The sequence below is a fragment of the Trichechus manatus genome, unplaced genomic scaffold (genome assembly GCF_000243295.1).
Source record: "Trichechus manatus latirostris isolate Lorelei unplaced genomic scaffold, TriManLat1.0 scaffold00170, whole genome shotgun sequence".
NCBI lineage: Eukaryota > Metazoa > Chordata > Mammalia > Sirenia > Trichechidae > Trichechus > Trichechus manatus.
This window is the reverse complement of record NW_004444106.1, coordinates 3201281-3216967: the sequence shown is the minus strand read 5'-3', so window position 1 is coordinate 3216967 and position 15687 is coordinate 3201281. Positions and strand designations below refer to the sequence as shown.

At 55.8% G+C, this 15687-nt stretch overlaps 2 protein-coding genes across 2 annotated transcripts in view; both read right to left on the bottom strand.

Annotated features, from left to right (window-relative positions):
• The window catches only part of FBRS (fibrosin), an 11632-nt gene extending 3713 nt beyond the window's left edge, over positions 1-7919 (bottom strand). Inside the window, exons 1-11 of the mRNA XM_004386668.3 lie at positions 6364-7919; positions 5905-6084; positions 5099-5134; positions 4950-4979; positions 3828-3876; positions 3419-3719; positions 1762-2063; positions 1343-1548; positions 1183-1227; positions 857-952; positions 550-618 (exon numbers count right to left, since the gene is read on the bottom strand). Of these exons, the coding sequence (XP_004386725.2) occupies positions 550-618; positions 857-952; positions 1183-1227; positions 1343-1548; positions 1762-2063; positions 3419-3719; positions 3828-3876; positions 4950-4979; positions 5099-5134; positions 5905-6084; positions 6364-6816 (1767 nt within the window). The 5' untranslated portion in view covers positions 6817-7919. The remainder of the gene's footprint in view (positions 1-549; positions 619-856; positions 953-1182; positions 1228-1342; positions 1549-1761; positions 2064-3418; positions 3720-3827; positions 3877-4949; positions 4980-5098; positions 5135-5904; positions 6085-6363) is intronic.
• Positions 7920-9234: 1315 nt separating this feature from the next.
• Positions 9235-14153, bottom strand: PRR14 (proline rich 14). Its single transcript, XM_023740988.1, has 11 exons — positions 14131-14153; positions 13839-14007; positions 12922-13043; positions 12660-12849; positions 12319-12362; positions 12025-12134; positions 10471-11056; positions 10278-10347; positions 10105-10196; positions 9749-9820; positions 9235-9658 (listed from the first exon to the last, which is right to left on the bottom strand). Exons 1-11 carry the CDS (start codon positions 14151-14153, stop codon positions 9370-9372), a joined length of 1767 nt encoding a protein of 588 aa, XP_023596756.1. The 3' UTR covers positions 9235-9369.
• Between the last annotated feature and the right edge of the window lie 1534 nt (positions 14154-15687).

The window sequence follows — 15687 nt, the reverse complement described above, 5'->3', positions numbered from 1 at the left end:
GGCAGGACAGCAAGTTTCTCAATCAGAGAAGCTTTCTTACTAATAGTTTTATATAATGGTGGCCTATTTTAGAACTTCAGAAAAAAAAAAAAAAAACCTTTTACTACTGCTCAAAGAAGTTAAAAAATCTCTGGTCTAGTCTACTTTTTAGGAAACACGTCCTGTGCTTTTTACCCTGTTCCCAGAGCCCGGGGTCTAAGGCTGCCACATGTGCTAAGGGGGAGGGAAGGCTCTGGCTCCCCATGCTACTTTTTTCGTTTTATGGACAAGGCTTTCTGATATGATGTCATGTGAAAAAGGCATCTGTGACTTCAAAAATTAAAAAACCCCTACAAGAACCAGTCTTATTTCTGGGACAACCTCATGAAATATCTGTTTCTCATGTCTGGGAAACCCTGCTGTTTATAGAAATCAACTCTCACATTAGACACCCAGAGACATCCCTGATCACATATTAAAGGATGAGATCAGGAGTCCACTCTCAAGTCATCCCTGCTCCCCCTCAAAATACCTTCCAGCTCCCCCAGGACCTGCCCTGGCCCCCCTCACCTGTGTCCCCTTCTGAGGGAGCCCACTTGGCACTGGCCCCAGTCTTGGTGGCAGCTCGGGGTTCGTGTTCTGGGAAAGGGGAGTGGAGGGAGCATCAGGAAAGCTGGCCTCAGGCATAAAAGGGGTCTAGAACCAAGCTGGAAGATGGGGTGGGGAGGGAGCATGGCTTTGGAGAAACCTGGGTCCAGAGAAAAGGGCAGGAAGGATGGACATGGTTTTGGGGAATGGGAAGAAGGTATGCGGGTCTAGGGGTATCTAGGTTTGTATGGGGTGGGAGGTGGTGGTGGTGTCTAGACTGGGAGCTCACCTTGGGCTGGAAGGCCCCCTGCAGGGAGCCAAAGGAGACAGACGGCGGGAGGCCCGGAGGTAGGCCGGGCACTGCGGGAGGGAAGGCCGTGTACGGCTGTGGAGAGAAGGGGACTAATCCAAGCTGGGGGTGGAGGTGCAGCCCATCAGTCTGCCCATCAGTCCTCTGGCCTCCACCCTAAAGCCTCCCAGGGAGCTCTCCCAGGCTCAAGGCTTTGCTTTTGAAACTGAAGTCTGGACCCCAAAAATCAGGGCCACACGTGTTTATGCATTCGTGCCCACACACCACACACACACGCGCACACACACACACACTCACACACTCACATTATGCCGGAAAAGGCCTTCCATCTTTCCTGGGTATTTCTCAAACTAGGGAAGAGAAGGGAAGAGTAAGCTACGAGCCAGGGACCCAGGGCCTTCCCCTGGAAGCCGTACCCTCCCCCCAGGCCTCTGAGCCTCATCACCGGCCCAATGAGGAGCTCACCATGTGGGGGCCATGGGGTGGCAGCAGGCCCGGGGGATAAGGGGTGAAGTGCTGGTGGGTGTGCTGGTGGGTGTGCTGGTGCTGGTGGTTGTGCTGGTGGAACTGGAAGGCCAGGGGCCGAGCTGAGCCCCCTGCCCCCACCACCTCAGGGCCACCCTGGGCATTCAGGTAGCGAGAGTTCAGGTCCTGGCCGATCAGGTCCTGCTCTGTGGGAGGGGAGGGGAGGGGAGGGGAGAAGACTTTAATGTCTGTCGCCACCATGTCAGCCTCCTTGGACACAGGTGACTGGCCTTCTCTCTGGCCTTGCACCACTACCTTCTCGAGCCCTGCTATCTACTAAGGTCCAGCTGCCCCAAAGCCAATTGGGCCCAAGCCCAGGGCCATGGCCCCCCACCCCCCGGCCAGGACCCCAAACTCACCAGAAAGGGCGTTAGCCGCTGAGGCCCCAGGGTGCCCTGGCACCTGCAGCAGGGGTGGGGGTGGGGGCAGGGTGGGGCCAGGGGAGAACAAGGAGGGGTGGTGGGGTGGTGGTGGGGGCCGCAGTCCGGGTGGGGGGAAGCTGTGGCTGGACAAAGGCAGGGGCAGTGAGGGCGTCGGGGGCCGGTGGGTGAGCTGCGCGGACGAGGAGGAGGCAGATGAGGAGGAAGAGGACGAAGAGGATGATGAGGGGGGAGGCTGAGCCACGGGAGGGGCCGGGGCCTTGGGGGGCGGCCGTGAAGAGCTGGGGAGAGAAGTGGGGAGATGAGTGAGGGGTTGGGAGGTGCCAGCTCTGACGGGAAGGGGTCAGAAGCCTGGGCGATATACTGACCCTGGTTCTCCAGAATAGGAGGTGGCAGAACCCGACCCTCAGAACTCCCACCCCCAACCCGGGGGAATCCATCTTCAGACTGAGGTGCCTCCCGCACCCAACAACCCCCTCACCCTTTCTAGGTCTCCTTCCACAAATCTGCCTCTCTGATGTCTCTAATCACATGACTTTCCTTTTTCTAACTCAACCACAGCACAGAACATGTCATTCATTTGATGCTTAATCACAATAGGCCACCTGGGTTCCCACCCTAAGAGTGGAAGCAGCACCACATTGTCCTGGCCAGGAGACCTGAATGCTAGGCCCATCTTGCTATTAACACCCTGGGTCACCTTGAGCAAGTCACTGACCCGCTCTGAGCCTTAGTTTTCCCAATAATAAGAAAAAGAATGAAAATGACAATAATAATAGTGATAGCATCAATTATATCAATAATTCTTACCCCTTAGCGAGCATTTACTATAAGTCAAGTGTTGTCACCTGCTTTATTTACTAATGCAAGTCTCCAACGTTTCACACCACTTTCCCAAATGCTGCCACACCCGTGTATGCACCTGCACCATTTACTTTTTTCTTTAAATAATTTTCTTTTTAAATCTTTTTTACTTAACCTCATCCTAAGAAATAACGTACGTGAAGTCGAGAGATTGAAGTATCAATCATATTTTCCTAAAGCACATAAAAGCCAAAACATGACTACTGAAAAAGTTTTGCTCAGGTAACACCTGAAATAATCTCACACACCGCTAGTGATGCGTGTACACACTTTGGGAAACACTGCATTGACTCATAATTAATCCTCACAAACAGCTTCAGGATAAAGATACTATTATTATTTCATTTTATAAAAAGAAGAAATTGAGGCTCAGAGGGAGTAAGTGACTTGGCAAAAACCACACAGCCAGTAGGTGGCAAAGCAAGAATTTGAATCCAGGTCTGAGTGACACCAAAGCCAGTACTCTTAAGCATTATGTCAGCGTTTCCCAAAGTATGTTCCCAAGAACACCACTCCTAGTAGATGTGCTTTGAAAAAAGGTTCCACCAGCAAAAAAAATTGGGAAACGCACAAACTGGATTCCCCTGCACATAAGTCCTGCTGTAATCTCTTTAAGCGTGTTTCACCCACGGTCTTTCCAACTTTTTAGCCTCAGGATCTTTTTTCAAGTCACACCCCACAGGTCCATCCCATGTCCCAGCCACAGAATGCAGGGGTTGATGTCAAAATGACCAGCCCCTTCCAGGCCAGACCAAACCCCTGGACCACTCACCTGCCAGTGCTGAGGTCCAGGCTGCTGCCATAGGAAGAAGTGCGGAGGCTGAAGGGCGAGACCCGAAGCTGCAGCTGGGGCTGGGGTGGGGGTGGCAGACTGGGGGTGGCTGGCAGGGGTGCAGGGGGTGAGGCAGGAGGCCGAGGGACTGGTGGAGGCGGTGGTTCCTTCGGAGGGAAAGGCACTAGCAGCGGGTCGGGCCCCGGGGGCTGTTCCTGGCTCCGCTCCAGGCCCGACACTTTAGGGACCACAGAGAGTTTTGCTTCACAGTTCCCATTGAAGGCGCCATGTGGGCCCGAGGCTATGAGGGTGGGAGGACAGACATGCTCAGTTGAAGTCTACGCTCAGTTGAGGCCCATGCTCACCCAATTTCCCTCTCTTGTCTCCAGCCCTGGCCCTTGGGACCAACCTTTGCTGGTTGAGACAGTAAAGGAAGGTTCGAGGTCATCATCGGAGACCTGAGGAAGAAGGGTAGGGATAGGGTCAGATTCTGGTCAGGCCAGGTCTCCACCCAGGAGGGCCAACAGCCTCTGGAGCCTGTTAAGAACTGGTAGTGATGGCAAGTCTGTTGCATCAGCTTAGCTAAAGTCCATCAAAGCCTGTGGGCTCTAGAAATCTATGCTGGGGGAAAGGCATGGAACAGGCCAGCCAACAAATCTAATAGTCCAGGAGGACCGAATCAAGGCAGCGCTGAGGCAGCAAAGAAGCAGGCAAATCAAAGCGAAAGTGTCAGATATCACTAACTGCTGGTCTGTAAATCTGTTTGGTCCATAAATGTTAACAAAAATGTTTAAACTAATTGACAATATTTAAAAACGGGGACATGCCTTGTAAAAACCCAGACTTGAAGCTTATATTGAAAATGAACCCTATTCTGGCATGGCGACAATTAGCTAGAGCTACGTAGCAATTACCCCCTTTAGATGCTCGAGAACTCTCTAGTTCACCACAGTCCCTTGTCTAGCTTACTTTTAAAACCTACAAGACACACATCAGGGAGTGCAAATTTAGTTACTTACAAAGACCGGATGGGTAGAGGAGCAACTGCTAGGAACCACTACCTCAAAACAAGCATGCCAGCCCTAATAAACTGAAATACACCTTTTATGGGCTAGTTCTTACACTGACTACAATGACTTAGGTATCTTCATGCCATGTCCTCTGCTCAGTCCCTAATCCACAGTCCTCTCTAGGACAGCAGACTAACAGCCAGAAGGAAGGACCAGTTCACTTCCACAGCCACTCTGGATCTCCATGGAGAACTGCTGGGAGTGGCAAGAACTTTGGAAAGGATGGGACACCAAGAGATGGGCCTTCAATTCTTCGGTCAACCAGCTCTAGCCACCAAAGAACAGAAGTCACTTATCTTCCCAATCCCCGTTTCTTCCTCCCAAGAACCTAATCCTGGCTCAACTAACTCATATTTCCCACTCAAAAGAAGGCTCTGTCTGCGGCACTTAGGGACCTTGAAACTGTAGTCCATTTTACAAACTGTGACACTACACACCCGACAAGTTCTAGCCCCACTCACCCTCTCGTCCAGATCACTTTCCGCGTCACACTGGGAAGAAGGAAAGACAGAGGTGTCACAAAAGGGAACCGGATCGGGCCCATGGTGGAGAGGGGACTTTCAGAGAGGGAGTGAGAGGGGAGGGGCCAGTCCAGGCAGACAGCACTTACTATGTATCCAGCTTCCAGACAGTGACGGGAGGAAGCCTGAGAAAGACCAGAGTCCAGAGGTGAGGAAGGCTGACTGGCAAGGCCTTTGGATAAAGTCCAAACTCCCAGCAAGGCACTCAAGGCCCCTCACAAACCACTCTCAACGACTCTTCCTAGCTTCTGCTTATTGCCCACCCCATATTCCAGAGGCCTTTACCATTTTCCACATATACCAGGTTCTCACATTTCTGTGCTTTTGTCCAAAACAACTCTGGCCCATTTATCCTCTTAGCAAACTTCTTACTATCCTTCAAGGCCTGACTCAGACATCTTAGGGGGCTTTCCCTAACCACAACCCCCCACCCCCATCTCCCAGGCAGTGAAGTGGCTTCCTCATACGGGTTTCTGTAGCATCTCTCCCAGATCTCTACCTTCTGTAGCTTCTCAGGTTCCACTCTAGGTGTCTGTTGACTGTTTCTTTCCTGCTAGATTGTCACCACCTCAAGGGGAAGGTAGGGACCACATCTAATTCACTTATGTCTCCAATGATTCAACTACTGTAAGTCCGTTTGACACATCTCTGAATTATCAACATATTTAGGGGAGACTTAGGGCCAGTCAAAAGCAAGTGAGTCTGAGTGTGGACAAGTCTTTGCTAGATATGTAAGAGTGGTGGGGCCTCAAATTTGCTCTGCCTTCCTCTTTATCCTCAAACACTGGCGTCACTATTCACAAAGGGCAGTGGCACTAGTGATGGAAAAGGGATCTACTGCGAAGAATAGTCTGTCTAACAAGTCTTAAAGAATGGGAATCTGGAACAAGCTCACCTCTTTTCTTCTCCGCTTATTGGGCCATTTTCGGGCCCGATCCCCAGGGGGCCGGCCAGGCTCCCGATCAGAGCTGTCCCCTGGCTCCCCAGTGGCCCCACTGGAGCCCCCCCTCTTCCGCTTCCCAGAATGCTTCAGCCGATGTTCCAGTCGCTCTGGGGGCTGAAGAGATGCATCCTTCTGTGGCGGAGGAGGTGGGACTGAGGTGGGTGGAGGAAAGAAAGCTCCCGACCTCTCTGGGGGTGACCAGGCTACCAAAGTGACTCTCAGCCCAGGCAGCCTGGTTGGTCCCTGGAGACTAGCTCTACCTCTTCCCACCCCAGGGTGGGGCAGAAAGCCGGCCAGAGGAGCCGGTTGCTCTGGTTTGGGGTGCCAGCATTCCCCCCGCAACTCCACCCACTCTAAGCACTATCACCTTCTCTCTGCCCCTCTGAAGCCCCCATTCCCACCAGGGCCCACCTGCAAGGCCTCGAGGCTGGCGAAACTAGCGATAGCGAAGCCATCGATCAAATCCTCCTCCTCCTCTTCTTCCTCCTCTTCAGGCTCCTCCTCAGCCTCCCCGTCGTCTGGGCCCCCCTCCTCCTCCTCTTCCTCCCCGCGGCTACCCGAACCGGCAGGCCGCTTCCGAGCTCGGGGTCGCGGGGGCCGAGGCCTGGGACGGGGCCGCCGCCGTCTCGGGCCCCCGGGCCGCTCTCCAGACGAAGCTGAGGACCAGGGCCTGGCAGGCGGCGGCGGCGACGATGAGGACGAAGAGCCGCGCGGGGCGGCCAACAGGGCCCGGGGCGGGTCGCCGCCGGGACCTCGGCGGCGTCGTTGCTCCCGGTCTCGGTCTCGGCGCGAGCAGCGCCGCCGCCGCCGCTCCCCCTCAGTGGCCCAGCCCGGGCCCGGAGCCGCGGCCGCTGCCGTCTCCATGACGACCGCCCTCAGCGCCGCATCCGGAGTCGGCGGGGCCCGAAGCGGCCTGTCCGTAGGCCCGGGGTCGCAGGCGCGGCGCTGACGGCTGCACAGGAGCGAGAGGGCCACGGCTTCCCCTTTAAAGCAGGATCTGCTGGCCCCGAGCTTGCCCCAAGGCCAAGGCCCGGAGAGCCGGCGCCGCCCCCGGGCCGACAAGCCCGAGGGGCACCCCCCAGTGGGGCCGGCGGGGCCGCGGCGGCGAAAACGGGGCGGTCGTCCCTTTAAGGCGAGGCCTCAAATAGTCCAGCCCCCGGCCCCTTTAAGACGACCCGACGGTGTCTGGCCGGCCTAGTGCGGTGGCCGCCCCCTGCCAGGGGTCGAGGCAAGTCTCCCCGAGGAAGAGGAAGGGCCACCCCTTTAAAAGGGGCCGAAAGCTCGCCCTGAAACGCAGACCTCCCCTTTAAAAGTGTCTCAAGTCCTCCGGCTAAAAGACGCCACCCCTTTAAGAAGTCCAGGGTTCGCCTAACCGCAGACAGCCCCTTTAAGGACTCGGGAGTTAGTTCCCAGTCGTCCACAAGCAACTACTTCCCCTTTAAGCTAAGTTTAAAGGACTTTTTGCGTGGGGGAAAAAAGGAGGTTAGAAACCCCACTCGCCCCAATTCTCCCAGCAACACAGTTCTCAAATTTGTCAGCTTCTGTTGAGCGGCTTCCCCTTTAAGGCTGGCGTTGGTGTCTGCCGAGTTCAGCGGCCACCCCTTTAAGGAGGTTTAAAGGGGCCTCCTCCGGGCCCAGCTTCTCCAGCCTCCGCCTTCGGTCGCCATGAAAGGCGCGAGGGGGGGGCGGGGCCGCGGGGCCAGCCCTCCAAAGCCCCGGATGTGAGGCAACGGTGACGGGTAAAGCTTCGCCGTCTGCCGACATAAAAGTCTTTTCCTTTCTTCCGTCTCTGTCTGGACTTGTGTGTTAAGGGATCCGGGACGGCAGTTAGGCAGCGAGGGAGCTCCAGCGCACTGTCCTGTTGTCTCCTTTGGCGTCTTGGGCCTCTTCTTCACCGGGACTTCCCTGGCCCTCCTCCCTTTTCCTCCTCAGCCTACGCCTCCTTCCTCTCTCTGCCTCCTCCCACTCTGCCTCCTCCCCTTTCTGCCCCCCTCCCACACGCTTAGTCTTTGATAGGTTGAGGAGTTTACGTCAAAACGAAGGGCTGAGTTAAGATCGGGGAAGTGGGCTATGTAACCTCCCTCAGATCTCTGATTGGGTATACATCAGATTAGCTCCGCCCTTCTTCAAATCTTGTGACTCAACTGGTTAGAGGTAGGTGCTTGGGGAGGTCCCCTAGAGGACCCGCCTCTTCCTACTCATCGCTGATTGGCCGGCCTTCTGACGGCGCCGAGGTGGGCGGAGTTAGGATATAGTGCGCGAGTCTTAAGTTGCGGTTGGCCGCTTGGCGGCGTGCGGTCGCGGAAGGTTTCGTTCGACAACTGGTGAAGTTGTCTCTTCCTTCTTGCTGCTTGGTTTAGCCCACCGGCTCCCTGCGTTTCGCGCACGCGCGTGATGATAGCATTACTCTGTCGGAAGCTGAACCGGATCGCTCCGCGGCGCAGCTGGGCTCGAGCGCGCCGCGTGCTTTGCGAGAGCTAGAGGCTCTGAAGAAAAGCTACGGTCCGTCATTGCTTAGCTCAATCTGAGGGTGTGTGGCTGGCGATCTTCACGCTCTGACAACTAAAAACTAAGACTTCGCAGGCAGCTGTGTGCCAGGCACCTTTTCATGTATTAACTCATTCTGTAATAAGTCTGTTAAGTAGGTACTGCTATTAGCCCCGTTTTACAGAGGAGGAAACTGACGCAGTAACCGGTTGTTTCCCATCAAGTTTTGGACCCAAGAAGCCAGCTCCAAAGTCTGTGCTCTTAGCCACTACTCTATTCTGCCTCTTAAGTTACAAAAGATGCAAAGTCCTGGGCTAATCGACTGTTACCATTTTAGTATGAACAACGCATTGACTGTTACGTTGCTCTCATCTGTAAAATGACTTACTACCTCACAGGGCTGTGTGCAGGTCAAGCATCTGACAGGCTGTAGGTGCTTAACAGGCTAATTACTCTTAGCTCCTGAATCCAGCAGCAGGTCCTGGTCTGCCTGTCAGGAGGAGTCAGCACCATTTGATCAAGGCCTTGGCCCTCTCTGGGGCCTTTGAGTCTCCTTGGTGTAAGACAATTGGGAGAACCTGGCCCCGCCCAGGGTCTGTAAGGGTCAGTATCATCTAGAGCAGATTCAGAACTGCCCCTCACACAGGAGAATTCTCACATGGAGAATCTCCAGTGACCATTTCCCCACCTCTTCTATATGCCCAGCTCCCATTACTGTTGGCTGGCACTGTCCCCATTTCCCAGTCCTTTGGGGGCCAAAGTGGAAACATCAGCCAATACTGCCAATCACTCTCAAACTCAGCCAGAGACATACAAAAAGCAGAAACATATCGAAAACTTTACTAGAAATATAGAGAAAAAATATATAACTGCCTCAGGAGGCTTCTCCCCCCCATCCAGGATGGATGGATGGACAAACAAATGGAGCTCCTAGGTCCAACGGGGCTGCTCCCCATCCATTTCCTCCTCCTCTTTCTCCTCCAGGAGCAAGGCATCCAGCTCCTCCAACCGCTGCTGCAGTAAGGGTCCCACATCTGGGTTAGGGGTCAGGTTGGGAGTAAGGGTCCTGCCAGCTGCAGCACGGACCCCTCGGTAGGGCCGCCGGGAGCGAGGAAGGCTGCTGTCCCGAAACTCTACAGCCCGCCGGAGCTTCCTTGAGCTGGTGAAGATCAGAGTTCCATTGCGTTCCCGGGGCTCCTCAAAGATGGTCTCAAAGGTCCTGGGCCAGGCAGGGAGGGGTGTTGGTCACCAGCATGCTCCCTGGTTCCAGCCTTCCCTCTACCTCCCCTAATCCCTCACAGTTTCTCACCTCCTGGTTGTGGGTGACTGGTAATTCTTATTGGTGTAAATTTCTTCCAAGCTGAACTCCTTCTTGTTCAACCTGGGGGCAAAGGGCAGAGGCCACTGAGAAACCTGGGGCTAGGAGGGTCTGCAGCTATCATAGCTTCTCAGAAGGAATGAGCAAGCCCTGGTATATATTTCAGTTTCTCAGACAAGTCAGCGGCCAGGAGCACTACCTAAGACAGACAGGTAGCTCCAGGCTCAAACCATGTCCTTCCAGACCGAATACTACAGGCTGGACTATGATCCCTGACAAAGTCACCCTGCAGGGATCTGAGCCCACACGTTTGGCCAAGACATCAACGTACGCAGTGAGCCTCTCACCTGACCGGTCGAGGGAGCCCCATTGGTGTAAGGTTGAGTTGAGGCCGGGCTGGCGTCCTGCGTATTCTAAATCGAGAAACCTTCCCCATGGTCTGCAGAAATGGGGCAGAGGGTGAGAGTGTGCCATGGGCTCAGGCCCCCACTTAGTACCTCCCCCTCACCTGTACTCCCACCTTGGTCTCAGGGTCTGAAAGAACCTGGTCCTCTGGGATCCTTGGCTCCTTCCTCTGGGGTGAGCCCAACCTGCAGAGAAGGTCAAGGCTCAGGGACAGGTGACATTCACAGCAACAGCCCCATCTCCCGCCCACTGAATACTAGGGAAGGACCATGGCCACAGCTTGTAGGAGGGTTTACTGAGAACACTACCTGGGATCTGCAGGCTCGGAGAAGGAAGAAGTGGACGCAGTGGGCGAGCAAGATGTGGTGAGGGGAGGGGAGGATCCCACTCCTCCAAGAGGAAACACTTCTTTCCGGAGACAGGGCCGAGGGGGTGGCGAGGCTTGGGCCATTTCTCCACCTCCCACAGTGTGCCGCCGGGGTCGAGGCCGGCTTGGATGGGGTGGGACGGGGAGCCAGGTGCAGGCACCTGGGCCAGGGGGCCCTAGATCGGGGCAGGAGTGGCTTCGGCCCAGAGAGGGCTTAGGGAGCGATGCTTGGGGACTGTGGTCCTGGGCCCGCCACTGGCGGATAGGGGGCCGGGGACTAATAGTGGTACCCTCAGGTGCCCCAGACTGCTCCGCCTCTGAGATGGCAATCTTCAACTCTAGCTTCATTGGAGGTGTCGGAGGTGGGGGCCGTGGGACTTTGTTCGGTGTGAGGAAAATGTCAGCAAAACTCTCCAACTTGGAGCGGACGGAACGGAAAAGGGGGGCCAGGCCCCAAGGACTGAGGTGGGGACGTAAAAGGCTGGACGTCGGTGGGGTTGATGGGGACTCCAAGTCAGGATCTGGGGCTGAGGAAAGGAGAGAGTCACAGGTGGGCATTCCTCAGCTACTGATGTCTAAGCCCCACCCCAGTAGCCTCTGCACCTCCCCCACACACTAAGCTTTGCCCACAGAGGAATAAGCCAACCCCTAAAAATTAAGCCCTGCGTTCAGGAGTTGAACCTCAGGTCCCTGAAATCTAAACCCCATCTTCATATGCCAGTCTCTGTCCTTGTTGTTGTGAGCTGCCATGGAGTCGCTCCTGACTCATGGCAACCCCATACACAATGGAACAAAATGCTGCCCAGTCCTGTACCATCCCCATGACTGGTTATGAATTGGACTGCTGTGATCCATAGAGTTTTCACTGGCCAATTTTCTGAAGTAGATCACCAGGCCTTTCTTGCTAGTCCACCTTAGTCTGGAAGCTCCGCTGAAACCTGTTCAGCATCACAGCCACACATGTGCCTCCAATGACAGACAGGTGGTGGCTGTGCGTGAGGTACGCTGGCTGGGAGTTGAACTGGATCTCCTGCACAGAAGGGGAGAATTCTACCACTGAACCACTAATGCCCTTAAAAACCAAAAAAACCCAAACCCGTTGCCGTTGAGTTGATTCCGACTCATAGTGACGCTATAGACCCTATAGGACAGAGCAGAACTGCCCCATAGGGTTTCCAAGGAGCAGCTAGTGGATTTGAACTGCTAACCTTTTGGATAACAGGCGAATGCTCAAACACTGGACCACCATGGCTCCACCAGTGCCCTTAGGGATGTCTAAATTCACCTTAAAATACTAGTCCTCCCCCTTAGGGGGTCTAAACCTCACCCTCAAACACCAAACTCTGCCCTCAGGAGGTCTAAAACCCATTTTCACACACCAAGCTCTGCCTTGAAAGGTGGTTAAGCCCCCACCCCTACTTCTGCACCTGACACTTCCAAGCTGTAATAGGATTTCCCAGAGTGCCAAGTCTCATCCCTCTGCCTAAGTCCTGACCTGGCGGTGGGCTCTCTGAATGGCGTGCAGGCAGGGCAGATTGTCGGAATGGGGGTTCCAGGTCCTTGGGCAGAGGCACTGGCTGGTGAACCACTGGCATGGGCTCAGCTCTGGAGTGAAGAGGCAAGGTAAAGGCTGGGGGAGCTTCCAGGCCTAGATCCCACCTGAGCCAGAACCTCCCCTGTCCCTCAAGGCTCCTGAAAGTACTACAAGGAAAGACTGGATAAGTAAATCCTCATGCTCCTAGCTCTGACTGTTGCCTGGACACCTTGATTCCTTTCCGAGCCCTCTTACCTTCGTGCTGGGACGGTGAAGTTGCAGGTCTCATCGACAAAACCCTGGATATAAACAGGGGATGTTTGTGGGGAGGCAGGAAAGCTCACCTTGACCCCCTCCCTCTTTGGCCTCTTTAGCTCCCCACACCCCAATTCTCTCTCTCAGTTTCCAGATGCCTGCCTGGGTTCACGCCAAAGACTCTTTCACATAAGTCTTTGTTCAGGCAGTGTCTCCCACCTACAATGCTGTCCTTTTTGCCCTGAGTAAAATCCACTCAAGCCTCCTATCCCCGTCTTCTCTCCCCCTGGAATGCCGGCCCCTAGCTGAACCCCTGACATCCTTACCCGATGTTCCGGTACCTTAGCTGGGGATCTGGGGCCAGCAATGTCTTCCAGCATCACCACCAGGGTGGGCTGGGGGACCCGGTCCACCTTTGGTGAGGAGGCTTCCTCTGGGCCAGGGCTTGTCCTTGGTCGCCGCCTCTGGGTTGAAGGGGGCCGGTGGACGCGGCTCAAGGGCTGTCGGCACAAGTGCAGAGGGTTGGGAGGCCTAAAAAGGGAACAGGAAGATCAGAGGGGCTCAGCTGTGTCCCCAGCTTGCCCTCCATCCTGCCATGCTCACCTGGCCTGTGGGGACCACACAGACTGTCGGGATGGTGAGGCAGGCGGCTGGCTGTGGACGGAATCCCAGTGGTTGCTGCGGTGCCGAGGGGTGGAAGCATCCTCTTGGGGCACCAGAGGGGCCTACAAGAAAAGGAGGTGTCAAGAACAGGGTGATGGAATAAGGTTGGCCTAGGCAGGGTCCCCCTGTGCCTAACAGTGCCCTCAGCTACAAAGGTAACAGAGATTGTGGCTAGAATTCACTTAGTATCTCCAAAGAAGAAGTGACTTAGACTGAGTTAACCCATTGCCATTGAGTCAATTCCGAATCATAGTGACCCCATAGGACAGAGTAGAACTGCGCATAGGGTTTCCAAGGAATGGCTGGTGGATTCAAACTCCTGATCTTTTGGTTAGCAGTCAAGCTCTTAACCACTGCGCCACCAGGGCTCCTAGACTGAGTTCGGGGTCAGATAGTAGTGTCCTGAGCTGCAAATGTGTGACCTGGGTAATCTTCTCACCCAGGCTGTTTGGAGAAATGAAAAGTGACCTGGGGTGGGTCACTCTCATATTTTATGCCCAGTTGTTCTCATCTGTGAAATGGAGCCAATGACCTCAGTCTATTTCCCAGGAGTTGCCTAGAGATTTAGAGGTTTACCTGAGAAGCGGAAAGATTTTTCAGACTCAAGAATGATACGGGGGTGTGGTTCCAGCCCAGCAGGATTGGCGGTGAGAACAGGCACTGCAAATCCTGCCCAATTCTGTGTTGGAGTAAGTAGGAGCCAAGGAGGACTCTAGCATCATGAGGCTGCCTGGGCGATGGGCATGGGGAAGGGGTGTTTGGACCTATTTCAGCCTCAGTAAGGGTCTGATCTGACTTTGGCGCTGAGGAGAGAGCGTGTGTATGTGGCAGGGTGTCTCTCAGTGAAGGGAGCTCACCATGTGGGCAGCCATGACATCTTCCAGCACCACGGCCAGGACCCGTCGAGAGGCCTTTTCCAAGGGCGAAGGAGCCCCCAGGGGCTGCAGCCTCGGCCGTTTTGGGCTCCCGGCTGCCCATAACGCTCGGGCCAGTGGCTGGCGGCACAGACGCGGCCTGCCAGACGGGCTGGAAGGTGAGAGAAGCAGAGGGCGGTTGCCTCAGCCCGTGGCAGGCTCTGTGGTTTCCCGGTACTGCCGCCAGGCTCCCCGTCTCCCGCGATCAAGACAGGCGGGCGGGGTGCGCTCTCACCTGGAGTCCCCGGGCAAGTCCATGGGGGAAGCGGCGGCTCCGGGGGGTCCCTGAGGGATCCCAGGCTGCGGCCTGGGGTAAGGGGGAGCGGGGGAGCGGGGAGTAAGGGCCAGCCCCTCCCCCGTGGCTCCTCCCTTCATGGTCCGCCGCGGCGCCCAGTAGCTCACAGGCCGGAGCCCTAAAGCGTGGAAGGGCGCCCCCCGCCGGCCGCCAGGAGCGGGTGTCTCCCCGCTGCCGCTGCGCGATCACCAGATCACTGGCACCTCGCCTGGCACCTGCCGCGAGAACTTGGATTGCGGCGACCCCAGTTCTCCCTACGGCCCGAGGCTCCCGGGGCCTTTGTCCCCGCAGATTCGGCCCTGAAATTCCCCGGGATCTGCTGGGATCCCGGTCCTGGGAGGCTCCGCTTCCGCCGGATCCCTCTGCAATCCTCCTCCACTCCCAGCGACTAGCCGAGGCCTCCGAAGCAATATTCCCACACAACGACGGTTCCTCCCTCCCTAGATCCCCTACACTGGATCCGTGCGGAAAGAATCCTATAGCGCGGTTTCTCCAATCAGACGCCGCGCGAGGATCCTCCTCCCCCTGTCAGCTCCGGCTCCGCGAAGCTCCACTCAGACAACGGCGGCCCGAGCTTGAGCATCACGGATCTCGGTCCGGATCCCGGGAGATCCACTGTCAAGAAGATAGCCCTTCACTCCTATACGGGAGGTCCCGCCCACAGATATCCATCCCCCTAGCCCTCCCCGGATCCCCGCCCAGCGCCTCCCCAACCCCTGGAACAGATGGTTCAAATGTTTCCTCCCTCCCCGCCCCCACCCCCACCTCCGCTCCTCCCGCCCTCTCTCCAGCCGCTCCGTGCCCTCCCTAGCGTGCCGCTCACCGCTGCCTCCTGCGGATCCCGGGTCTTCGACGGCTCCCACCTCCGGCTCCTTTAAAACCAGCCTTACCTAACCCTGCCCAACCGCCTAGGGCCTTCTTTTCGGAGTCTTCGGGCACCGCCCAATCGCCGGTCCCCGTCTTCCGGGGTGGTGAGAAACGAAGTGAAGCCGCATCCGAGGCCATCATCCCTCGGGGCAAGAAGCCAAATTGGGCAGTGTTGCCATTATAGTTAAGAGCAGATATCGTAGTCCTCGATAAACCGAAGTGGATGGGATGGCGTCATCTTTTGAAGGCCAGTCAGTGGCCGAAGGTTATTCAAGGTTTCTTGAGATATTCAGGGAACCCTGGTGAAGCTAGAGTGCCGCCACGTTTTTTACGGGCATCTTCCGGTTCTTTCACTTTAGGCCAATAAACGTGAACTGAGTGCTAACGATATGTGAAATCTCCAGTTTCCTAGAGAGGCCCTATTTGAGGCTGGTTCTCGTTAACTTTCTGGGTTCTTCAGCTGATTTCGTTTTTGCAGACTCCAAATCGGGTTCCCACGTCGCAGGGTCCCAGTTTGGGAGGGGAAGGCGGGGGCCTTAAGGTCCGAGGAGCTGTGGCCAGGGACTAGGGAGGGTGTAGTCTCCGGCACTGCTACTCATAGGACTTGCTGGAGAAACTGGGGTGAGCCGT

Bases quoted from the DNA above. Each gene is read 5' to 3' on its own strand.
- PRR14 (XM_023740988.1), bottom strand. From the start codon at position 14,153: ATGGACTTGCCCGGGGACTCCAG. The intron at 14,008-14,130 runs GTGAGAGCGCAC...CTCACCTTCCAG, and splicing joins GACTTGCCCGGGGACTCCAG to CCCGTCTGGCAGGCCGCGTC. The intron at 9,659-9,748 runs GTGAGAAACTGT...TGCCTGGCCCAG, and splicing joins CAGTCACCCACAACCAGGAG to GACCTTTGAGACCATCTTTG.